Consider the following 25695-nt stretch of genomic DNA (forward strand, 5'->3'; position numbering starts at 1 on the left):
GGAAGTGAGGGGCAGATGGGGGTTGTCAACCTGGGAAAGTAGCTCATCTAGGAGAAGGAAAACTCTGATCCTAAACCTCCGCTGCCCTGCGGGGTATCTTCAGGAGAAGAAAAGGCTAAGGTGTGAACCCTACAAAAATCTGGAGTGGAATCCCTAAGGCGGTTGGATGGTGCCTTGTACGCCTCCTTCCAGCAGCTCCTGCAGCCAAGCTGGTACCAAACATCTTGCTCTGCTCTCCTTTGCAAGACCAAGAGCTGGGGTCTTGTCATCTGCGCAGCCCAGGACCTCCATACACACTGCCGTGGTTTGCTCCCCAGAGAGGTCACTTTGAAGCTGCTAACTTAGCCGTTTGACTTCATCCCCAGAGGCACACTCCATTGTCTCTTGAGAAAGGCGTATGCCAACAACGAAAAACATAGGTTTAGGAGCATCAGGTCCCACAGGCCGATGCAAGTGTCTAGACTTAATACAACCCAAGGCTATTTTTCATCTTCTTCTTTGAAATACAAAACTGTAATTGTTTTAATTCAGACCATGGGACAACTTTGTAATTATAGACCATGGGTTTCCCTCTCTGTATGTTTTATTTCTGACTTAGTAAATATCCTATATTCCTTACTGGCGATTGTGACAACTTACCCTTTTTTAAAAAAAAGTGTTTGTTCATTTCCCCCCCCCAACTTGTTTGTTGTTGTTAAAATTCAATACAAAATATTGGGGAGGGGGAAGAAAGGTGATTACTATATCAAAGCTAATAATAATAATAATAATAATAATAATAATAATAATAATAATGTCTCAGCCAGCCGCTGTGATCTGCCCAGTTGTGATTGGGAAGAAAGAGATAGTTTTAGCTTGCAGAGGAAAAAGGAGGCAGGGGATGAAGACCCCTTTTTACGCTCCCTCTTGCTCCCTCTGGCCTGTATCTCACAGGGCCAAGTGTCTGCCTGCATCTGCATGGGCAGGTCAATGAAAAAATGCTGGGAACACGGCATGGCAGAGCTGGCAAAGGGAACAATGTGGCGCAAGTGGAAATTCTGGGGAAGACGGGGCAAAGCAACATCTATAGTGGTGTGCCTGTATGGACTTGCAAAGACAGCAGTTCTCTGTTGTTTTGCAAGTGTGAGATGCGTATGCACAGCTGGGCAGATTTTAATGTGGCTGTAAGCAGTTCCAAGAAGGGTAGCTATGCCTCCCCATTTGCCATCAGCGAAGGTCTTCTTCTTCCTCTTCTTCTTCTTCTTCTTCTTCTTCTTCTTCTTCTTCTTCTTCCCTCCCCCTCTTCCTCTTCATTAATTGTGTGTAGCACTCTACATCTGAAGATCACAGACACATTTCCTTCATTCTGTGCAGGTATTTTATTTTCAGCATAAACAGGACTCCATTTTTGCATCTATGCACACACACAGAGAGAGAAAGATAGAGAGAGAGAATGCAAAGGCTCCTGTTTCCAAGAAGGAGGGGGGGGGGGGAGGTGTTGTGATCTCTCCACCACTTTTGATTGTTCTCTGAGATGAGGAGGGGAGGAAAAAAGGAAGACCAGGACATTCCCGGATCAAATCAGAAATCGGGGTAGCTTCTGTAATTCCAGGACTGTCCCTGGAAAACTGGGACACTAATAAATTGGAATGATGTGTGGATAGCCTGGTAGAAACCCCCCAATGTTGCATCAGTCACATATTGCAGGATATACCTGTAAAAAGTAAAAGAATACAGGCCAGGTATTTGTTCCCTCCACTGCTGACCTGTCGAGGGGGTTGTCTCTTTGGCCTCCCCTCTTCCAGTTTCCGGGAAGCAGACCGGAAGTCGCCAAAGGCTTTGCCATCAGGAATGGAGAATGACCGAGTCTTCAACGACTTGTGGGAGAAGACTGAAGCAGCCTCTGTCGCGAGCAAGCCCTCTTCGGACAAGGACCCGGTAGGTGCTGAAAAGGAGGGCAAGGAGGGCGGAAGTGGGCCTCATCTCTTCTCACACAGGGGCAAAGCAGGAGCATAGCCTTTAAGCAATGAGGTTCATTGGCGGCTAACACCCTTGTCGGGTCCCCTAGCCCTACCATTAGGCAGAGTGAGGTGGCATATGCTGGGAGGTGATGGTGTCCCTCAGTTCTTCCTCCTGAGTTTTCTGACCATACTCTTCTGTTGGGAAAGAGAGCTTCCCTCCACCTTTATAACCACCCTGCTGATCTCCCTCAGTGGCAATGCAGCACTTCATTGCCAGGATTTGCTACTTGCTGAATAGGGGTGTGCACACGCCATTTTGCCTCAGGCAGCAAAATATATTGGGCCATTAATAGCAACAAAAATAATGGTTTTATTTTGTTGCTTATTAAGTCAAAGAATGAAATACCTTAAGGATTCCATGACAACCCACCAAGGGTTCTTTTTCCTTGCCTTCAGATTTTTGGCCACTTTTTGCCATCACATGGCCAAAGTAGGCTCCAACAGGGCTAGGAACTTGACCTCTAAAACAATTCTCAGAAATGCCAAGAAGGGCCCATCGTGCTTAAAAGCTCCTTAAAAGCCTTGACTGTTTAAAGTGATACGTTACTGCATTAAATGTATAGTGCAGACGGGGAGTTAAGTTTCTCAATTTTTCCAATCTTAAATTCAGTCCTCCACATTTCTTCAGCAATTTGCATTTAAAAAACAAAACACCTCATCACAATAAATCTGCATTGCAGTGCATTTTTCTGCCAGTAAACACATTTTGTAGGCAGCTTTGACTAATTTGCAAGCAATTTTCTCCAACATAATGTGTGTGTATGTGTGACGTTCTCATTAATGTGTGCAGGTTTATGCAGATTTCTCCCTAACAAATGCATTTTTGTGCACCATGTTTGGTTGGAGAACTGCATTGCAAAATTTGGCGAAGTGCAGCTTTCGAAGGACAACTGTGTTTCAGTTTGCGGATTGCAAATTAGTTAATTTCCCATTAAAATACAAGTCAGATCAAATTTCCCCTTGTCGCTGCTTACGACAGTATCTGGAGACCCAGAGGTTCCCAGTCCCTGAAGCAGGCAAACCTTTGATCTGATCCAGCAGGACTCTCCTAATAAACGCTTGCCGTGATCTGAGCAATGCTACCACATTCCAGTTGTCACACCCGCCAGTACAAATCTTCTTATTTCGTGTCAGGAGGAATTTGAGCTGCAAGGAGAGCAGGCGGAGGTGGAAGGGGGGAGAAACAGGACTTTGTTTGACCCTGCCTGTCCCCTCAAGGTGGCCTCATGTTCTTCCTATAGGCTTGAGAATGAGTTTCCCAGGCCCTTCCCTGTCGTGAGTTCCTGCTTAGGAACAGAGCTCTTAAAGAAGCAGGACGCCATTTCCAAGGGAGGCTTCTTGCAGACATCTCTTGGGCGGGCGATACACTGTAACTGTAAGGCTGTCGTCATGCCGAAGTTTGTGTGGCTGCCAGTAGGGGGCAACTCCAGATGTGGTGACAGATAAGCAGGCCGGTGAGCAAGCCGGCAGGTGGCCAGTGGTCCAGGTGTGTAGTTAGGTGCTAGGAGGTGCTTCAGTTTGCAAAGTGCTCTCTGAAGCACTTCCCAACCCTGCTTGCTGATTTGATGGGCTATGAGGTGAGGGGAGATTTGGGCCTGCTATGAAATGGGTAGGCGAGGGAGTGGATAAGATGCAAAGAGAGGAGAGGTTGGGGAGATGTAACCCGCCCATCTGACTGGGTTGACTCAGCCACTCTGGGCGGCTTCCAGCAGATAGGTAAAGGTAAAGGTAAAGGGACCCCTGACCATTAGGTCCAGTCATGGACGACTCTGGGGTTGTGGTGCTCATCTCGCTTTATTGGCCAAGGGAGCCGGCGTACAGCTTCCGGGTCATGTGGCCAGCATGACTAAGCCGCTTCTGGCGAACCAGAGCAGCGCACAGAAACACCGTTTACCTTCCCGCCGGAGTGGTACCTATTTATCTACTTGCACTTTGACGTGCTTTCGAACTGCTAGGTTGGCAGGAGCAGGGACCGAGCAACGGGAGCTCCCCCCATCGCGGGAATTCGAACCGCCGATCTTCTGATCGGCAAGTCCTAGGCTCTGTGGTTTAACCCTCAGCGCCACCCGCGTCCCTTCCAGCAGATATAAAAGCATAATAAAACATCAAACATTTAAAACTTCCCTATATGGGGCTGCCTTCAGATGTCTTCTAAAATTCAGATAGTTTATTTCCTTGACACCTGATGGGAGGGTGTTCCACAGGGAGGGCACCGCTACCGAGAAAGCCCTCTGCCTTGTTCCCCTTTTTGCAGTGAGGGAACTGCCGGAAGGCCCTCAGTATCTGGGCTGAACGATGGAATAATAATAATAATAGTTTTAGAAATGTGGAGGACTGAGGACTGGGGCAACGAGAAGCTGAGAGAAGCCACATTTGATAGATTCTCCCCTCCCTAGTGATAGATAGATAGATAGATAGATAGATAGATAGATAGATAGATAGATAATTTGTTACGGTCGGAGACCAGCTTATAAAACACACTTGGGGGTACAATCCCAGAAGGAAAACAAACATTTAAAACAATGTTTAGGGAAGCTTTTAATGTTTAATAGGTTTTTGTATTTTAGTGTTTTGTTGGAAGCCGCCCAGAGTGGCTGGGGAAACCCAGCCAGATGGACGGGGTATAAATATATTATTATTATTATTATTATTATTATTATTATTATTATTATTATTTACAACAATAAATTTAAATTTTATAAATATGATAAGCGTATAGACACTTAAAACTTTAAGATAAGCTACCACAGAGAGTCCTTAGTGAATTCCTTGGCATTTCCAGGTAGGGCCAGGAGAGACACCCTGTCTAAAATCCTAGAGAGATGCTGCCAGTCAGTGTAGACGCCATTGGGCTGGATGGTCTAAGGCAGCTTCCTAGGTTCCTTTTGCAAAAGAACCTCAGCTGCCTTCCCAAGCCAAGGCTGGCTGGTGTTTCCTCCTTCCTGACAACTGCGTGTTGTGCAAACAGTGTTTGATGGATGGCGTGGAAAAGCTTTGTGTGGTCTCCTCCCAGCTCCCTGCCTCAGCTCTGCCCTTGTTTCCTTTTGTGGGCTGTTTCTGGGCTTTCCCTGCCAACTTAGTGTCCTTATTGTATGCAGGATCATGATGGATTAGCTTCTATTGTTACCACGTAAGCACAAAGCGCAGCAGCAGTATCCCCTGCGGCCAGAGCTGGAACAGCATTCTGGCAGCAGGTTTAGAATTCAAGTTAAGCTTCCCGACTTCAAAATCCTCAGGACGGAACCGCTTCTCCCAACAGCGTCAATTTTCCCAGGACAGTGGCAGGGGGAAGCTTCAAAACCTTAACTGCATTCCGCTTTCCTGATCCTGTTTCCTAACTGCAGATATTTTCAGGGCACTCCATAACTATTTTTAAAGTTTATTTTTTTAAAAAAAAAAAAGTTGGGAGATGCAACCTGGGCTGTCCTGCTTCATGGCATCTCAGCATTTGAAGAAATATGTTGATTTGTATGCCATAATAAATCTGCGAATTATTTGCAGTGTGGCAAGGCTCTTTGGTGCAGCAGACCTAGGTGGTTAAAAAAATATTTTGACTTGGGGAATGTTTAGCTCTGTCGTGTTTTCTGCTTGGCAGGGGGTTGGACTCGATGGCCCTTGTGGTCTCTTCCAACTTTATGATTCTATGATCTACAGCTTCTTCTTTTGAATTCTTCCTTTTAACGTCGTCTTTCTACATGCCACGTCCCAGTGGCAGGCAGGGCCATGGGCAAAAGTGAGCAGGGCAAAGGATGTACTGGGCGCACCCTCGTAGAGTAGGCTAATTTCTACACACGCTCTCAAACACCCATATCTCTCCTCCATCCAGGAAAACCAAAGGCATTGTCAGAGTTGAAGGACACAAGGCAGCCTGGCCAGAAACACCCGAGGAAGGTGTGAAGCCAGACTGGGGGGGGGGTGGCCTGGAGAGAAGAGGAGTGGCCTGGGAAGAGTTCCAAGGGCATTTTAGAGAGGCCTGAAGGGTCAAATGAAAGCCCGACTCCCATACCCAGTGTTATGTACTGAAGTTCTCACCCTGGGCCAGCAGGGGGATACTGTAGATAGTTATGCAAATAAGGGATCGAAAGTGACGTTCAGTGATTGGATAGTTTTAGAAAACTGTTACAGTTACATTGTACTGGAGCTCTATATAAGCAGGCTGACTGAACCCTTCAGTCCAGTTCTGTCCTGGCCTGTGAATAAACAAGAGCTGTTTGAAGAATTGCTGTGTCGTCTGATATGTTCACCACAACTTAACACCCAGCATTTGTAGTATGAAAAGCTATGGGATTTTCACAGAATGTTTTCAGGACTTGCACAGATTGGAAGTGAAGCGGTATGTCTGCCCCCAAACCTTTGCAGGCAGAAACGCTACAATATCAGGTATAACTCCCTCAATACAATAGTGAGTGCAAATCATCATAAATGCACAATGAAGTTGGTTCCAGAGAGAGAGAGAGAGAGGTTGTGCTGTATGGGAAAGTATAGAACCGTATGGAAAGCCCCTTAGTGTTCTAGGCAATGTCAGCTGAGCAAGACTGAATCTCTCATGCCTTGTCTTTCACTGGTTGGGATTTCTCGCTGCTAAGCTCTATAAAACTCTCTGTTGCAGGCTTAGTTTCTCTCCACGCTGAGGGCTGCTAAAATCCTCCCCTCCCCTTAAGCCGCTATTAAGCTTCCCCTCTGCCTGGGTACGCAGGCTGTTTCTTTTCCATCCTCCTTTAACCATGTTGTTCCACAGAACTCCTCTGACTCCCAGATCCAGGGTCTCCATTCTCCACTCCTAGGGTTGGCCAACCACAAATGTTCAACTTGGTGGGGAAGAAAATAAGCCTCCCTCCAGGATTTTTAAAAAACTTTAATATTCTTTCCTTAAATGAAGCAGAGATTACAAAAGCTTTCGGCTTCCTTACCCTGAGGATAGTTCCTTCCAGGTTGCCTCACTGAGGACTAGAATGCTTGCTGCTGCAACAAAATGAAACGAACAACTTGCATGGCTTCTAATCCCAAATTTCAGAATTTGAGAGTGATCCTAGGCCTGTGTATGTTGTAGATCAGGGGTGGGGAAACCCTGAGGGCCAAATGTGGCCCTCCAAATCTCTCTGTCTAGCCCTTCCCCGGACAAACACACCCCTAAATCTCCCTGAGTGCTTTAGTCAGGCTGGGAAGCATCCTTGAACTCTGAAAATGCCTCTTGCTGCTGTATGTAAGGTAAAATTTACATTTGTTGCTCCGCCCACTTTTGCCTCTGGCTCCGCCCACTATTTGCATGTGGCCCCAGAAGTCTGCGCAGAAGGGGCCACAGCCCTTTGGTTGAGAAAGCTTCCCTTACCCCTGAAGTCTTTTTAAAAGGAAAAAAGAAAAAAGTTGCATTTTATTTGCTCAATTTGTTATGGATTTGTTAAAATTTTGGAAAATCAATTAAAAAAAATGTTTTTAAGGTAGTAACCTGCCTTGCAGGACTGTTGTGAAGATGAAACACAGAAAAGGTTTGTACATGTTTAAAGTGCTAGTTTTCCCTTGTGCCTCTGATGGTTTCAGTCACAGTTTTTCGTTTCTGTATGTTTTGCAAGTCAGCATCTCTTGTTCTCTTGTTTCTCATGACTGTACTCTCTCCACTTGCCTGTTTGTATCTCATTGCAACTATCCATATAACCAGCTATATTATTTCTTCCTGTGAATGTAATATTCCATTGCCAGCCTTGGTCTGGTTTGGTTTTCATGTGTTTGTCTCATGAAGTTCTATTATGTTATTGGGGTTATAGGGATAATATTCAATAAAAATACTTTCCAGAGAGAGAACGAGAGCTTCCCTACTCCTGTTATAGACCTTGAGAGCCAACCACCAACTATGAGCTGGGCCAGGAAAGAAGAAACTGGCATATTGGGAATTGGGATTCCACAGAGGAAGCAGCAATCTTAAGGACTAGAAACCTGAAGCGACAAAAGCAGTATTCTCAGGAAGCCAAACTCTGGCACTTGAGTTTAAGCTTGAGAAACAGAGATGGAGGACAGACAAGATCCTGCACATGAGCCTCTTTCCAATGGGATGGATATTCATGGCCTAATACTGTGTTCTTGTTCTTTCGCTCTCTGCCCCATGCCCACGCAGATCCCGCCCTCGGGCCGGCAGTCACCAACAAAGAATGTGGTGAATGGAAGCCCCTCCAAGTGTCCACGCTTTGCTAAAGTGCGGAACTGGGAGACCGGATCGGTGCTCAACGACACTTTGCATCTGAAGAGTACCATGGTAAGTGAGGCTGGCATTTCCCAATATGTTTGGGGAGGGGTTTCTGCTAATGATTCCTCCTATGTTGTTCAAATAAGTGCCTGCATGTTGGAACTCCCTGCCCATTGAAATCAGGCCAGGCGCCTTTGCTGTTTTCAGCACCTGATTTGGGGGAGGGGAGGTTTAGGCAAGTCTGTGTTTTCCTGCGTAATTTTATTTTCTAATGTACAGTGGTACCTCTGGTTACGAACTTAATTCGTTCTGGAAATCCGTTCTTAACCTGAAACCGTTCTTAACCTGAGGTACCACTTTAGCTAATGGGGCCTCCCACTGCAATTTCTGTTCTCATCCTGAGGTAAAGTTCTTAACCTGAGGTATTATTTCTGGGTTAGCGGAGTCTGTAACCCGAAGTGTTTGTAACCCAAGGTACCACTGTATGTATATTTAAAACTGCTGTTTCTGTTTATATTTTGATTTTTTTTAAGTTAACTTTTTAAAAAAGAAAAAATATTTTATTTAAGTAGCAGGAAATGCACTTCTTTTTCTGCCCCACCCCAACTTTTTGTTGAATTTTTGTGACATACGAAAATGTGTACACACTGAAAAAACAGGTGACAAAAAAAACCCCTAATACAGAGTTGCATAAACAAATAACAACAGCAAACCAGTATTTCAGAAAAAACCAGTCTGAGTGTGAGGTGTGGGTGGCTGAGATAGCCAAAGATCTTCAAAGATATGAAGGGCTGTCACATGAAAGATGCTGCAGACTTGTTTTCTGCTGCTCCAAAGGGGAGGACCTGAACCAACAGATTCGTATATTACAAGTAGGGTTGCCATATTCCAAAAAGTAAAAATCTGGACAAAGGTGTTGATATTTTTTTATGGGTCAAAGTTGTTCAGTTTTATAGGGGAAACATCTCCCCCCCAAAAAGAAATGTTTTGGGAATTTTAACGGATTTCTAAAGCTTCTAAAAAAAATCACCCTACTTGCCATACCTCCGGGTTTCCCCAGACATTTTGCTGGTTCAGTGAAAATCCACCCAGACGCCATGGGCCGAGACCACATAACACCGGTCTTGAAAGACCTACATTGGCTCCCAGGACGTTTCCGAGCACAATTCAAAGTGTTGGTGCTGACCTTTAAAGCCCTAAACGGCCTCGGTCCAGTATACCTGAAGGAGCATCTCCACCCCCATCGTTCAGCCCGGACACTGACGTCCAGCTCCGAGGGCCTTCTGGTGGTTCCCTCACTGCGAGAGGTGAAGCTAGAGGGAACCAGGCAGAGGGCCTTCTCGGTAGTGGCGCCCGCCCTGTGGAACGCCCTCCCATCAGATGTCAAAGGAAAAAACAACTACCAGACTTTTAGGAGACATCTGAAGGCAGCCCTCTTTAGGGAAGCTTTTAATATCTGAAGGCCTATTGTATTTTAATATTCTGTTGGAAGCCACTCAGAGTGGCTGGGGAAACCCAGCCAGATGGGTGGGGTATAAATAAATTATTATTATTATTATTATTATTATTATTACTACTACTACTATTATTACTATTATTTCGCTGGCCAATTCTTGGACGTGTCCAGGAAAACCAGGACTTATGGCAGCCCTACATGAAAGGAGATTCTGACTAAATATTAAGAAGGACTTTCTGAGGTAAAAATCATTCAACGGTGGAATGGATTCCCTTGGAAGGTGGTGGACTGTCAAAGAGCTGTTGTGACCATGCGTTCTTCCGCTTCACCCCTTTTCCAGGTGACCCCCTGCAGTGAGCAGGTCTGCATGGGATCCATTATGATGCCTTCCCAGCACGTCCGAAGACCTGAAGAAGTCCGGACAAAGGAAGAGCTGCTCCCACTGGCAAAAGAGTTCATTGATCAGTATTATTCCTCCATCAAGAGGCAAGTCTTGCACAGAAAAGGTCTGGGACCCTCCTGCTTGGCAGGGTGAAGAGGGTTCTCTTCCAGAAACCGTTCAGATTTCTGAAAATAGACCCGTTTCTTTATTCCTATACTGGGAAAGTGTGAGATGCAGGTGTTCATTCTTGTGACTGGGAAGCTTTGCATGGCTGTCCTCTTTCATGACAAATCAAGGCATATTATACATTACAGGCTGCCTTATACCAAGTCAGGGATGCGGGTGGCGCTGTGGTTTAAACCACGGGTCCTAGGGCTTGCTGATCAAAAGGTTGGCGGTTCGAATCCCCGTGACGGGGTGAGCTCCCGTTGCTCGATCCCTGCTCCTGACAACCTAGCAGTTCGAAAGCACGTCAAAGTGCAAGTAGATAAATAGGTACCGCTCTAGCGGGAAGGTAAATCCTTCCATCCTCAGTCTTGGAGGCAACACTGTGTTCGCCAGATGTTATTAAACTCCAACTGCCGCCATCCCTGCCCTTTGGCCATGCTGGCTGGTGCTGGAATCCACAGATGTTGGATTCTAACCTCTGGAGACCACCACCTTGTCTCCCCTGGGTCTACGCTGGCTGCCAGCCACTCTACAGGATTTCAGGTGGAGGCATTCCTAGGGAATCCTATCCCTCCCACAGTGGCAGCCAAGAAGCAGATAAACAAGAAGAGTTCTTACCAAGTAATTTTATTCATTATTCACAGAGAGACACAAAGGAATGTAGTCTCCCAAAGATAATGACATTGCTCCCAGTAAAGTCCCACTCCCTCTGTCTCTCCTATTCTACATCACCCCTGTGTCGTCTAATCTGAGTTTTCTGTTCTACTACTCTTAATGTAGGGGGGGGGTTAGGAATGCTTTCCAAAGACCCTGAGTCTGTCAGTTGTTTCTCCCCTGGTGCTTCGTATTCCTGCTGTTCCTCTCCCAATATTTCCCAGCTTCTCCCCTCTGCAGCCTATGACCTTCTACAAACCACTGTTGTAATTCTATGCTGTCCTCCTGTTCTTGGGTAGGTTCAGGAGAAAGGGTGGGCAGTCCCCACCAGTCCTCCTTCATCCAGCCCCTGACACCAGCCCTATTTGGAGTTGTCAGGGATTGAACCTGTGGTCTTCTACGTGCAATGTGGATGCTCAGCCAAGGAGCTGCTGCCTCCTGCCCCCCACCACACATTGAAAATGGGATTGCACACTTGCAAAACATAACCCAGATTTGCCCATCACAGTGGTGTTGTTGTTGACCAATGACTGCTTCTGTATAATCCTACACTGGCAGGTTCGGCTCCAAGGCCCACCTGGAGAGGCTGGAGGAAGTCACCAAGGAGATAGAAGCTACAGACACCTACCAGCTGCGAGACACGGAGCTGATCTACGGGGCCAAGCACGCCTGGCGCAATGCCTCCCGCTGTGTGGGCCGGATCCAGTGGTCCAAGCTGCAGGTGAGGTCGCATATGGTGTGTCAGTTTGCATCCCTTAGTGCAGAAAGTATTGATCTGATGTGTAGAGATTTTTCCTAGTCTACTTAATTCAAGAGGGTTCTGAAAGCTTCTCTGTGTGAGAGAAGGTTCATGATGTTTGGGTTATGCCTTCAGAGAAGCTAAGTACAGCCGGCTTAAACTGGTTCTCTTATCTCTTTCTGTGAAGGTCATGCTGAATAGGCCAGAAGGAGCTTAGGTTTCACTCATTTTCTCTTTCTTTCTCTTTTCCGTCTGGTGTGGTGTTCTGTATGCTTAGTGTTAAGTTTTAGACTTATTATAAGTTATTATAAGTTTAAGTTAAGTCTGCTGCAACTGGATTTCTTATGGACAGTGCCAATCCTGAATGTATTGGATTGGTGACCATTATGCTCATTTGCCTTCAGTAGCAGTAAAGCTCTGCTGGATGAAATATTAATTGCCTCTGGTTTATTTTTTGGGAATCCTGCAACGTGCTTAAGTTTTTCTCTGCTAACTATACATTGGAATCTACTCTGGATCAATACTGAGTAGACTTTAAATGACATGGTCATCATCGTTCATTCATTTAACGATGAATTAAATAATGGCTGCTAGCCATTCTGCCTCCATGGTCGAAGGAGGTATGGACTAGGGTCTGGGAGACCAGGGTTCAAATCCCCACTCAGCCCTGGGCAACTCTGAGCTAGCCACTATCTCTCAGCCTATCGACCTACCTCACAGGGTAGTTGTGAGGATGAAATGTGAAGGAGAAGAGTCATATACCACCAGCAGCAGCAGCAGGTCCTCAGAGGGAAGGATGGGATAGAAATGTAGCAGTGATACTTCCCCCCCCCAAAAAAATCAGGATTTCTGTACCCCGCTCGTCTTTGTTCCTGTCCGCTGAACTCTGTTCCCTTTGAATCCTTTCAGGTCTTTGACGCCCGGGACTGCACCACGGCCCATGGGATGTTCAACTACATTTGCAACCACATAAAGTATGCCACTAACAAAGGGAACCTCAGGTGTGTGGTGTTTGTAAGCCTGTCAGTAGGAAAACCTTCCCTTCATCTCTGCCGACGGTTGCAGCATTTCCTCAGGGGTAGGAGGCTGGGGGTGACCTCAGAGCCAGTGGTGGGCTGGGCTGGGCTGGAGGGAAAAGGGAATGGGTGCACCCCCGCCCCTCCCCTTGTCTCTTTTTCTGCACCCCCTCTCTTTATCTCTCTCTCTCAGATAAATAAAACCTAAACCATCCAAGTAAGCAAGGGATAAAGGTAAAGGTAAAGGGACCCCTGACCATTAGGTCCAGTCGTGGCCGACTCTGGGGAACCAGAGCAGCGCACGGAAATGCTGTTTACCTTCCCGCTGGAGTGGTACCTATTTATCTACTTGCACTTTGATGTGCTTTCAAGCTGCTGGGTTGGCAGGAGCAGGGACCGAGCAACCGGAGCTCACCCGGTCACGGGGGTTTGAACCGCCGACCTTCTGATCGGCAAGTCCTAGGCTCTGTGGTTTAACCCACAGCGCCACCCGCGTCCCTTTTAAGCAAGGGATAGGAAAGCTTTATTGTCTGTTGAGGGCCACATTCCCTCTGGGATAATCTGATGGGGGCCGAGAGCCAGCAGTGTGAAGATTTGACCCTTGTTGTCTTTCTGGATAAATATTAGTGTGGAATGTTCAGGGGTCCAGGCAGGCAAGCCCCTTTTCAGTGTACTCCATTGTCCTCTCCCCTCCCCACAGGACATTGACTGTTTGCAGAGGGGCTTTCGCCCCACCTCCTCCTTCAAGTGTCCCACCCCTTCCTTTCTATCCCCGCTCAACCCCTCACTGTTCTGTTCTCCTCATGCTTTCCTCCTTTCCTTCCAGGTTCCCCAAGACCACCGCATGAAATTAGGCAAAAGGTTGCAAACAGCCACCCAGGCTCTGAGTTGCACCAGGCATCCAAAGCGCTGCGATGCCACTTTAGGCAGACATGGCTTCACGCAGGCACCACTGGGAACTGTAGTTTGTTAAGCGGGCTGGGAGTTGTTAGGAGACCCCCTTCCCTCCCCTCAAAAAGCGGTGTAGCAAGGAATATTTCTTCACAGGGAACGCTGGGAACTGTAACTCTGTGGAGGGAATAGGGGGTCTCTTAACGACTCTCAGTACAGTGGTACCTTGGTTCTCAAATGCCTTGGTTCTCAAACAACTTGGAACCCAAACACTGCAAACCTGGAAGTAAGTGTTCCGGTTTGTGAGCTTTTTTCAGAAGCCAAACGTGCTCCGTTTTGAGTGCCACATTTCCTATTTGAGTATTACGCTGAGGTCTGTCTGTTTTTGCAGTTGTTGTTGTTGTTTTTGTGACTGTAGAACCCAGTTCAGCTACTGATAGATTGTGTGACTGCAGTACGTTGTTTATTGCTTTCATTTTATGGATCAATGGTCTCGTAAGATAGCAAAATTCATGTTATATTGCTGTCTTAGGTGTTGTTTTTAAAAGTCTGGAACAGATTAATCCATTTTGTGTTACTTTCTATGGGAAAGCACGCCTTGGTTTTGGAACGTTTTGGTTTTGGAACAGACTTCCGGAACGGATTAAGTTTGAGAACCAAAGTACCACTGTACCCTTAAAAAACAAAAAAAACTACCTTTCCCAGAAGTCTCTGTGGGAAGCCATGACTGTTTAAAGTGGTATCACAGTGCCTCCCAGCCTTCTATCCTACCAGTTCCAGTGGGCACCAGCCGCCACTGCTCCTTCGCCAGTCTGAGCCTGGCAACCCAGCTGTTGACTTTTGACCTGTCTCCCCAACACCTTGAACTCTACTCTTGGGGACCACTAACACCCAGCCCCCTTTTCCCTTTTTGATGCCTTTTGTAGGTCGGCCATCACCATATTCCCGCAGAGGACGGATGGGAGACATGACTTCCGAGTCTGGAACTCCCAGCTAATCCGCTACGCTGGCTACAAACAGCTGGATGGCACCTTCCTGGGAGACCCGGCCAACGTGGAGCTGACTGAGGTTGGTGGACAAGGAAGAGGGATCTACACTCCTCCAGTTTCCTAGCCATTGTAGAACTGTGACCGTCTTATTTATTGCCATTGTCATCACCAGATTTTATTGGTCAACCAAATACGGGTTATAGCCGAAAAACAAACCAAAAACAAACAAACAAACATTATCATAACGGGTTTGGTATGAATGTGGCCTTAGTTGGATACAACCCAGTATTGTTCCTAAATTACATTTCAATCCTGCCCTTTCTCTTGAAGGAGCCTGAGACAGCAAACATCAGCATATTAGAACAATGCAATCTAAGTTAAAAGCTTATTTATCAACTGTTAAACACCACCTGAAACATGTTGAGAGTTCTTAGGAGGCCCCTATTCCACTCACAAAGCTACAGTTCCCAGAGCTGCTTAACAGGCAATCCCTCTTCCCAGGGAACTCTGGGAATCGTAGCTCTTTGAGGGTCCTCTTAAGAACTCTCAGCATTTCCCAGAATTCTTTGAGGGAAGCCATGACTGTTCACAGGGAACTCTGGGAATTGTAGCTCTATGAGGGGAGGAAGGGGCCTCCTAAAAACTCTCAGCATCCTTAGAAAACTTCAGGTCCCAGAATCCTTTGAGGGAAGCCATCATTGTTCACAGGCAGCTCTAGGAATTGCAACTCTCTGCCTCATGCAAGAACTGTGCCTGGCTGCTGGTGTCCTGCAGCATGGATCACAACCAATCGGTCCTCTTTTCTTTGGACGCAGATCTGCATACAGCAAGGGTGGAAGCCACCCAAGGGCCGCTTTGATGTTCTGCCGCTCCTGCTCCAGGCCAATGGCAACGACCCTGAGCTCTTTGAGATCCCACCTGAGCTGGTTCTGGAAGTACCCATCAGGCACCCCAAGTAAGTTGAAACGCCTGTCTTTGTTGTTTCACCCCCAAGGATGTTTGGGGAGCCTTTTCGGAGTTGGCTATGGCTGTGGGCGCCACCTCAGATAGGGGATCTGGTTGCATCCTCATTGATCTTGCTGTGTGCACATGGAAAGGGACATGTGTGGCGCTGTGGTCTAAACCACTGAGCCTCTTGGGCTTGCCAATCAGAAGGTTGGCGGTTCGAATCCCCACGACGGGATGAGCTCCCGTTGCTCTGTCCCAGCTCCTGCCAACCTAGCAGTTCGAAAGCACACCCAAAAGTACAAGTAGATAAATAGGTACCACTGTGGCGGGAAGGTAAACGGTGTTTCTGTGCGCTCTGGTTTCCGTCACAATGTTCTGTTGCACCAGAAGTGGTTTAGTCATGCTGGCCACATGACCCGGAAAGCTGTCTGTGGACAAACACTGGCTCCCTCAGGCTGTAAGTTTGTGTTCCCGATTCAAAGTGTCTCGTCTTGCCCTGCCCTTCCCTGTTTGCAGGTTTGCCTGGTTCAAAGACCTGGGACTGCAGTGGTATGGGCTGCCCGCAGTTTCCAACATGCTACTTGAAATCGGTGGTTTGGAGTTCTCAGCCTGCCCCTTCAGCGGCTGGTACATGGGCACCGAGATCGGAGTCCGCGATTACTGCGACAACTCCCGCTACAACATCCTGGAGGTAGGAGAGAGCCTCTCACGAGGGTTTGGAGCATTTGACAGTGTTGCAATTGTGACAATATCTCTGTAAGGCAGGCCAGAAGGGGGAAACTAAGGTTGCATAAGAATGGCCTACCTGCAATGAAATCCCAGTCAGGATTTGCTGGTAAAGAGCTCTCTGTGCTACAGTTTAGACCTCAGTTTATAAAGATCTATTGCTTTTAAAGATCTCTTCTTCACAGACCATTCCCTGCTCTTCTCCACAATCTCTTCAAGTCCTTTTGAAATGACCTGGAGGTGTTTTTTGAACTGCGACCCGATTCGCAACGTAACACTGAACCATGGTCAAAGTTAACCATGCTTAATGTTAACCAAAGTTAACAAACCACTGTTAAAGCTGAGGCTTATGGCGGACTTAAACTTTGGTTTATTACATTGCAAACTAGTTAACAGCACCAACAAGACCAGCCAAACCTTGGGAGCAGTTTGAATTTGATGTCCAATCTTCACTAATGGCTCTGTAGCTTTTGGGAGGTGGCAGCTCCTTAACTGGAGGAGTTCCAAGACTGCACGTGACAGTAAACTATGGTCAATGTTAACTAAAGCTAGTAAACCAACTGCAGTCTTTGAGTAATAAGTGACCTTTGATAAACCATAGTTAAGCTGCTGGTCTGAATTCACACATAACACTAAGCCATGGTTTAATAAACCATCATTTAATAAAACCATGGTTTAGCATCATCTGTGAAACAGCCAATGGAGAGGGTATGTGTTTGTTCTGCTCACTTGAGCCTCTAATCCCTCCCACCAGTGGCCTGTGGCCCCCAGAAAGTTGGGCAGAAGGGAATCCGGCCCTTGAACCAAGAAAGCTTCCCCACCCCATGCAGGAATCCACAACTTTGGATATTTTGGGGGAGAAAACGCTTTTCGCTGTTGTTCCACCACAGGAAGTTGCCAAAAAGATGAACCTGGACATGCGGAAGACCTCATCGCTCTGGAAGGACCAAGCGCTGGTGGAGATAAACATTGCTGTTTTGTATAGCTTCCAGGTACTGGGAAACATAACTCCCCAAATGATGGCCAATTAGCCAACCCTGCGGTCTTCCCTTGAGCCCTTTCTCCATGTGCCCCACCCCCTGATAGCCTTGTCCTCTGTGACGTAAGCACCTTTTTTGCTTAAGAACTCATTGACCTGGTGCTTCCACTCCTACAGAGCGACAAGGTGACCATTGTGGACCACCACTCGGCCACAGAGTCCTTCATCAAGCACATGGAAAATGAATACCGCTGTCGGGGAGGTTGCCCGGCTGACTGGGTGTGGATCGTCCCGCCCATGTCCGGAAGCATCACCCCCGTCTTCCACCAAGAGATGCTCAACTACAGGCTGACGCCCTCCTTTGAGTACCAGGTACACAATCCACTTCCTGCCTTGCGCCCACCATGCCCTGCCATGTGGTTCAGTATCTCTCACCCACTAGGAGGTGTTGTCATCAACTTGTTGGATGCAGAGGATGTGGCGGGAGGCACCGGCTGGGGACGCCCCAAGGGAAGACAGCTCAGAGCCAGGGGATTGGTGGTGGGATGGCGATGAGTGGCCAGTGTCAGGTTTCAGGGAATCGGTTTCCTCCCCCTATGGCAGTAGATAAGCAGAACAAAGGGAAATGAGTCTTCTTACTTGTTAGAAAATTTAATAATCACAGCGAAAGAACAAAGAATACACATCCTAGAAATGGCGGTGTTCCCAATTAAGTTCCCTCCCCTCTGCGTCCCTAGTCGCCCACGTCACTCCTACATCTTGTAATCTGATCTTGTACCCTCTTCACTTTCTGTTCTGACACTTTCTGAGCTCTCTGTGTCTTTGGGGATGGGGGGGGGGTGAATGCTGTCCAGAGACTGTGAATCTGTTAACTCTCTCTCTCCTAGTGTTTCTTCTGCTAGCTGTTCCCCATCCAGTATTTCCCAGCTTTTGCCTTCTGAACTATGCCCCTCGGCAAGCCACTGTTCCAAATCTATACTGTCCTCCTGCTCCTGGGAAGATTCAGGATCAGGAGGAGGGGGTGGCTCGCACCATTCCTCCTCAGTGCAGCCCTCCTCAGCATGGTCCCTGACAGCCAGGGGGAGGAGGAGGTGTCAGAAGCTGGAGGCGCAACAGGGTTTGGTGAGCAGGAAGAGTCTGTGCCAGAGAGCAGTTCAGACTCTGAGGATGAAGCAAAGGTTGGGGAGGAGGGGGATCAAGAGGTGGCTGAAGAATCCAGGGAGTCTCCTCCTGCTGCTGCGACCAGATCCTTCCTTCCTGGTCTCTGAGAACACACAGAGAAATGATAAGGGCAAAGGAGAGATTAGCGGTGTGCAGATGCAGTTTGAGACTGTGTGGGGAAACCCTGGAGAAGAGGAACCTTAGAGAGGGGTGGGAAGGTGGGGAACTTCATTCCTCATAGCTGGGTCATCGGGACAAGACCTACTGGGAAGGATTGACGAGACCACTAGGCCTGAGCTGTATTTTGGTTTCCTTGAATAGTTCACTTCATTGCCATTGGTGATGGATTACTTTAGTGCTGACCTGCATCTGACTCCAGCCCTCACAGGTGTCCAGCAAGTCAGAGGTCGGGAGATGCAGAATAGCTAGGGCGCTGTCTAGCAAGGAAGGGGAGGGCTGCAGCTAAGTGGAAGAGCAGAAGGTCCCAGGTTTGATCCTGGGTATCTCCAGTTAGGCCTGGCAGGGGGAAAAAATCTCCTCCCTGAAACCCTAAACAGCCACTGCCAGTCAGTGTAGGCAGTATTGAACTAGATGGAATAATGGTCTGACTCCATATAAAGCAGCTTCCACTGCCCCTTGCTTCAAAACCTTGAGGACTGGAATCTTAGCATTATTTTAAAAGGACGTGTCATAGCTTAGTGGCAGAGCACCTGCTTTGCATGCAGATGGTCCCAGGGTTCAAATCCCGGCACTTTCAGGTAGGTCTAGGGACAAATATCTTCTAGCTGAAACCCTGGAGAGCTGCTGCCAGTCAGTGTAGACAATGCTGAGCCCAATGGATTGGTTGGTCCGGCTCAGTATATGTAAGGAGTTAACAGGGAGAGCAGCAGTGAGATCCTGATCCAAATTGTGTCCTTGCAACACCACTGCTCACCTTGGGACAGTGAAGTCTCTGGTGCTGACCACACAAATATACTCAAACCAGCTCTGGCTGTGGGTGTGACAGATCCACCCCCCTTCAGTTTGAGTGTTTAATTTCTTCCCTTTCATCCAGGGTTCTTTTCTTTTCTTCCCAGCCCGATCCATGGAACACCCATATCTGGAAAGGCATCAACGGCACTCCCACCAAGAAGAGAGCCATTGGGTTTAAAAAGTTAGCCAAGTAAGTGAACTGCGTTGCTGGGTCTGCCAGAACTAGTAAGGGAATAGGAAAAACACTCTGTTTGTGGGGTGCTGCAGTATGGCTACATCCACACCATACGCTTAAAGCACTATTATACCACTTTAAACTATCGTGGCTGTTCCCAAAGAATCCTGGGAGCTGTAGGATAGCTATCCCAGTGTGCCAGTGTGGTGTAGTGGTTAAGAGCGGTAGACACGTAATCTGGGGAACCGGGTTCGCGTCTCCGCTCCTCCACATGCAGCTGCTGAGTGATCTTGGGCCAGTCACACTTCTCTGAAGTCTCTCAGCCCCACTCACCTCGCAGATTGTTTGTTGTGGGGGAGGAAGGGAAAGGAGAATGTTAGCCGCTTTGAGATTCCTTTGGGTAGTGATAAAGCGGGATATCAAATCCAAACTCTATCCCGGGATAGCTCTGTTTGGTAGAGCATGCGACTCTTAATCTCAGGGTTGCGGGTTCGAGTCCTATGTCGGGCAAAAGATTCTTGCATTGCATGGGGTTGGACTTGATGACCCTCGTGGTCCATTCCAACTCCAACGATTCTATGATTCCAGAAAGGTTCAGCCCGCCATCTTATTATTATTTTATTTATTGAATCTATATACTGCCCTATACCCCAGGGTGTGGGTGTGTCTCAGGGCGGTTCACAGAATAAAATCAAGATATAAAACCTCAAATTACATAATAAAAATAAAAAAGACAACCCCAAAAACCCCCGCCCTCCAAAAAACACATTTTAAAAGGGCATAGGATGTAAATCAAACCCTACCACTGTGCTCTTTTCTGGGGGTGGGTAGTTTCTTCCAATCCTATAGAGCAGATTTTGGGGAGGCATGTGGACGTGTGTGGGGTGGAGAGGTGGCAATCCCCACAGGGCTAGCAGGAGTCCTTGTGTTGTTTCCCCTAGCACACTAGGTTAGTTGATTCTGGCCCCCAGAAGTCAAGCTCTGTTTGGGAAAGAAAAATGGAAAACCAAAGGTGGAAGGGAGTATCCTGGAGAAGGGCAAGGGTGACTGGCTAGAACACTGAGCAGGTGCACTCCTGTTACAAGGAGAGAATAGGCTGCAGCGTTCGGTTGCAGCTCCCACATGCACATTCATAATCGTGATCCCTTTTTCCTCTCTGCCTGTTCAAGCAAATGTGCAAAATGTGCAAAATTCACTTCCATCTCTTAGAAATGTGCCTTCCCTTTGTTGTAGGAAACACACACAAAAAGGACTGTGGCTGGAAAAATCCCTGACGAGGGAGCACAATGCAAGATGTTTGCAAATGATTATATATATATATATATATATATATATATATATATATATATATATAATGCGAGGTCACTACAAAATTAATTCACCTGGCATGGCGAAATCTCTTGAGCCAGCCTTGCGTGGTAATCAGACCATTTGTATTCAATCCACCCCAAAAGTCTGACAAAAATGCAAGTCCGGCCTGAAAAATAAAACAAAATCAAACCTTTCTCGTTTATTGAAGATTATCAGAGCCACCCGTTGACCCAGTTAAGTTGCATTTACCGATGTCTCTCTGGGGCTTGTGAGGCATTTCTCAATCATTCTGAGAGCTTTACGGGGCGCCATGGCGATTATCGTTTGGGTGGAAATACCTTTCTACCCTCCTGTATTCTTTTGATTTTAAGCTGTGCGCAGGGTAAGCTAAGTCTGCTTCCTTTAGAAGGCTGCCAGCGTTTTCTTTTATTCTCAGTGACCTTTTGTGATTCTTCCCTGCCTTCAATTTATGCAAATCGTTTTTGTAAGCACACACCCCCCCAAAGAAAGGGGGTGAAAACTGGTGTTGATATAAGCTGCACACACAGAGACATGCTCCCATTTTCAAGGGAGAGAAGAAAAAAAGTATTAGCGCACTTGAGGAAAATTCTGAGGTTTGCAGTGGGGGCAAAACAATTGCTTGAAAAGAGGATTGGACAATGGCTATGTTCTGCCTCTACCATTGGAGGCAATATACTTCAGAATAGGTCAAGGTCAAGGACCCCTGGACAGTCAAGTCCAGTCAAAGGCGACTATAGGGTTGCGGTGCTCATCTTGCTTTCAGCCCCAGGGAGCCGGCATTTGTCCACAGACAGCTTTCCAGGCCATATGGCCAGCATGGCTAAACTGCTTCTAGCACAACGGGACACCGTGACGGAAACCAGAGCACACGGAAATACTGTTTACCTTCCCGCCACAGTGGTACCTATTTATCTACTTGTACTGGCTTGCTTTCAGACTGCTAGTTTGGCAGGAGCTGGGACAGAGCAACAGGAGCTCACTCCGTCGTGGGGATTCAAATCGCTGACCTTCTGAATACCATCTACCGGAAACCTAGGAAGGGGAGAGTGCTATTGCACTCAGGACCTGTTTGTGGGCTTCCCACAGGCATCTGGTTGGCCACTGTGAGAACAGGATGCTGGACTCGATGGGTCATTAGCCAGGGCTCCTAACACAGACACCCCAATAAACTAGCCCAGTAAGATTCAGGCAAAGCATACATCTCCTTGCAAGTAACTGATCAGAGGCGCTTGCTGTTAAGAGAGCATCTTTTCAATGACTTGTGCTGTCCCTACTTAAAAATGTCATTTTTCACCTGTGCAAAGTTTGTGTGTTCATAGAATCATAGTTGGAAAAGACCCTGATGATCATCTAATCCGACCCCATGCAATGCAGGAATACACAGCTGTCCCATACGAGCTTCAAACCCACAACCTTGGCATTGTCAGCACCAGACTCTAACCAACAGAGCTATCCAATTGGTTGGGGACCTTCTGTCTGTATCAGGAACCGGTGGGCCTCCAGAGGGCATTGGACTACAGTTCCCATCATCCCTTGGCATAGGCCATATGGGCTGGGGCTGGTGGGAATTTGAGTCCAATGACAATGATGAAGACTTGGCCAGACGTTGGAGATATGCTTCAGAGATCCAGATCGTGGGGAGCTCCGAGAAATTAATAAATACAATTTGGACTATAATTTGATCTTTTTTTTTTTAGTTTTTTATTTTTAATTGAAGTATTATGATTGGATATATTAATTGGATGTTTTTATTGGAAAATCAATAAAAATGATTTTTTAAAAAGACTTGGCCAGACACTGTACCCACCCCAGCTCACTCAGAGAGCCAGTGTGGTATAGTGGTTAGAGTGTCCGACTAGGAGCTGGGAGACCAGGGTTCAAATCCCCTGGATGATCTAGGGCCAGTCACTGCGGCTCAGCCCTAACCTACCTCCCAGGGTTGTTGTGAGGATTCGGTGAGGAGGGGGAGAACCTTGAGCTCCTTGGGGGGCGGGAATATGGGAGATAAGTGCAATCAGTCGATCCAATCATACCTGCAAGATGTATGTTTTACCCACGTCTCATTCAAATGTTACATTCTTAGGTGTACACTTCTTAAATAAGTCATAGGTGTAGACCTAAGGAGCATCTAAAGTCAATTCACCTTTACTTGGAAGGTTTTGTTCAGTGCTTGTGGTTTTCTTCCTATCATCAAACACATGGGTGCACACCTACCTTTTAATGTATTGAATGCAAACTCCACCCTGCATATGCAAAAAAATAGATAAAAATGTTGAGAGTAACCAGGAGGAAAGATCAGATCAGCTTCCCAGGTCAATAAATCTTCTTTTCCCCCACCCTCCTAGGGCTGTGAAGTTCTCTGCCAAACTGATGGGGCAGGCAATGGCAAAGAGAGTCAAGGCCACTATCCTGTATGCCACGGAAACTGGAAAATCCCAGGTCTATGCAAAAACCCTGTGTGAGATCTTCAAGCATGCCTTTGATGCCAAGGTAGGAGCCTAGCTGTCGTTCCAGAGTTTAGCTCAACTTCTCCAGCCCTCCCGCAAGGAGCTGAACTGCTTTTCTTTGAGGGCAAAGACATGTAACTTTTGTCAAACCGTTGGGCTGGTCTGAAAGAGCCCAGCCTGTGTTTAAGAAAGCTTTTCCTCTTTAAGATCAAGCTTTGGCAAGTGGTTTGGGTTGGGGGGCAGTGTGCTGAATGGTTCTGCAAATTTGCAGAAGGTACTAACTGGCTAGTCACCATTACTTCCCTCACCTGTACATAAAACTGTTCATGTTTTGTTTTCTCCGTAAGGCAAAGAAATAAATGGATAAGCACGCATTTAAAAGCTAGCCTGTCGTGAAGCCAGGAAAAGTCGAAATACAAGCATGCACAAATATAGTTTATTTGTGTGTTTGTTTGATAAAATTAACACTGGGTGGTAAAGAACAAAACCAAAAATCTGCACTAGCTTCAAGGGTGGGCCCACATACAGCGTGTTACAGTAATCAAGCCTTTGGGACTCCTAGACATTGTTTGATTCCAGTTCCCACCATCCCTTACTGTTGGCCACGCTGGCTGGGCCTGGCGGGAGTTGGCAACATCTGGAAGGCCACCACAGGTCACTCCATCCTGGACGGCCGCCAGGATCCTTCCCACGAGCCTCTCTGTGCCCTTTTTCTCCAGGTGATGTCGATGGACGAATACGACACTGTCCACTTGGAACATGAAACTCTCGTGCTGGTGGTCACAAGTACCTTTGGCAACGGAGACCCACCAGAGAACGGGGAGGTAGGAGGGAGATTTTCCTTGTTCATTTCGTTGGGTTAGGTTGACTCAGTCTGCAGATCTTTCCCCGCAGCAGAAAGGCCCGAATTTGTCATTGACGATAAGAATGAAATTCAGGTCCCCTCCAGACCTCGTTGGCTTCAGGAAGATAGTGGTCTCATGTGCCTTCAGATCACATCCTAAAATGTTGGCTTTGTTCTTGGCAACTTGTTGTGGTACTTCTGGAAGACTTGACGTGGTGGAGCCACAGTCTTGCAAAACAGTCTTGCCTGTGGCTGGGCGGCTCCGCTAGCCTGTAGAAAAAGTAACCGTTCCAGGATTGGTCCCTGCACCCACTTAAAAAAGAGAGGTCCAACCCAGCCCACATTTTTTTAGCTTTAACTGCCCTGTATTAATGTTTTCTGCTGAAATGGAAATGTTGGCGGAAGGTTTGAAGGCAATGCTGAGAGATGATCCCTAGCTCGGTCAGTCCTAAGCACCACCCACAATGCGATAGAGCTTCTCCTCCAAGGCATCCTACTTGACCATTTCCCCCTGTTGCAGTGAGGGCTTTTGGAGAGTTGAAGTGCAAGTTGCGGTGCAGTTCAGTCGCGGTGGGGGGGTCTGCCCTTGTTGAGCAACATAAGAAGCTTCCTAACCCTGATCCCCCAGTCCAGATTTGTGTTGTTGTTTTTTTCATCAGTTGGAGCCTCAGCTTCACGATCTGTCCTTCCAGTGAGCACTCAGGGCTGATTTCCTTAAGAATGGATAGGTTTGATCTTCTTGAGAGTCCCGTGGAGTGCAAGAAGATCAAACCTCTCCATTCTTAAGGAAATCAGCCCTGAGTGCTCACTGGAAGGACAAGTCGTGAAGCTGAGACTCCAATACTTTGGCCGCCTCATGAGAAGAGAAGACTCCCTGGAAAAGACCCTGATGTTGGGAAAGATGGAGGGCACAAGGAGAAGGGGACGACAGAGGACGAGATGGCTGGACAGTGTTCTCGAAGCTACCAGCATGAGTTTGACCAAACTGCGGGAGGCAGTGGAAGACAGGAGTGCCTGGCGTGCTCTGGTCCATGGGGTCACGAAGAGTCGGACACGACTAAACGACTAAACAACAACAACAAATGTTTTAACTTAATTCTGTTCAATGTGCCTGTTCTCCCACATGTTTACATTTCCCCTCATTTCCCAGAAATTTGGCTGTGCTCTGATGGAAATGAGGAATCCCAACTCCAACCTCGAAGAGAGAAGGTGGGTGTGCTAACCCTGATCCAGGAATTATGAATTGTGTGGGTTGTTTGTTTTTTTACGGGAACCCCAAGATCCATCAACCAGAGCCAGGTGCAAAAGAAAGACAGGAACTGAAGGCCAGGGTACTTCTGAGCACATTCTGAGCATAGGGATTCGCTTTCAGTGCCAGAACTGATTTGAGCTCACAGTCTTTTTGTACACACACACAAGTCCCAGTGGACTGGTAGGGTGGGAGCCAGGGAGCCCAACAGCAGGTGGCGCCAGAGCCAATAGCCGATGGAGCCAGAGCCTCCTCCCTGTTGAGTTCTGCAAGGGCAACAATAAGACTAAAAGGGAAGATGGCAGGCAGGTGGGCTCCAGCTAGCTGGGTGGTGACAGGCTGAGGTTGACAAGGCAGTGTGCCCTAATGGACCAGCCTGCCCTATCAAG

General features: G+C 47.3%; 1 protein-coding gene across 7 annotated transcripts in view; it reads left to right on the forward strand.

Annotated features, from left to right (window-relative positions):
• Window positions 1-25695, forward strand: part of NOS1 (nitric oxide synthase 1) — a gene marked incomplete at its 3' end in the record, with an annotated part of 182931 nt that overhangs the window by 125724 nt on the left and 31512 nt on the right. For 6 of the 7 annotated variants that reach the window (XM_083589715.1, XM_083589716.1, XM_083589717.1 and 3 more), the window contains 14 exons: window positions 1785-1917; window positions 8110-8247; window positions 9975-10120; window positions 11397-11559; window positions 12487-12578; window positions 14411-14552; window positions 15289-15428; window positions 15938-16112; window positions 17038-17139; window positions 17304-17498; window positions 19364-19449; window positions 23112-23256; window positions 23933-24037; window positions 25208-25266. In XM_083589715.1, coding sequence (XP_083445841.1) covers window positions 1785-1917; window positions 8110-8247; window positions 9975-10120; window positions 11397-11559; window positions 12487-12578; window positions 14411-14552; window positions 15289-15428; window positions 15938-16112; window positions 17038-17139; window positions 17304-17498; window positions 19364-19449; window positions 23112-23256; window positions 23933-24037; window positions 25208-25266 — 1821 coding nt within the window. Of the gene's footprint in view, window positions 1-1273; window positions 1354-1784; window positions 1918-8109; window positions 8248-9974; window positions 10121-11396; window positions 11560-12486; window positions 12579-14410; window positions 14553-15288; window positions 15429-15937; window positions 16113-17037; window positions 17140-17303; window positions 17499-19363; window positions 19450-23111; window positions 23257-23932; window positions 24038-25207; window positions 25267-25695 lie in introns of those variants that run through there. The other variant, XM_083589719.1, reaches the window with a different exon arrangement.

The sequence above is a fragment of the Podarcis filfolensis genome, assembly GCF_964270895.1.
Source record: "Podarcis filfolensis genome assembly, chromosome: 16".
Classification (NCBI taxonomy): domain Eukaryota; kingdom Metazoa; phylum Chordata; class Lepidosauria; order Squamata; family Lacertidae; genus Podarcis; species Podarcis filfolensis.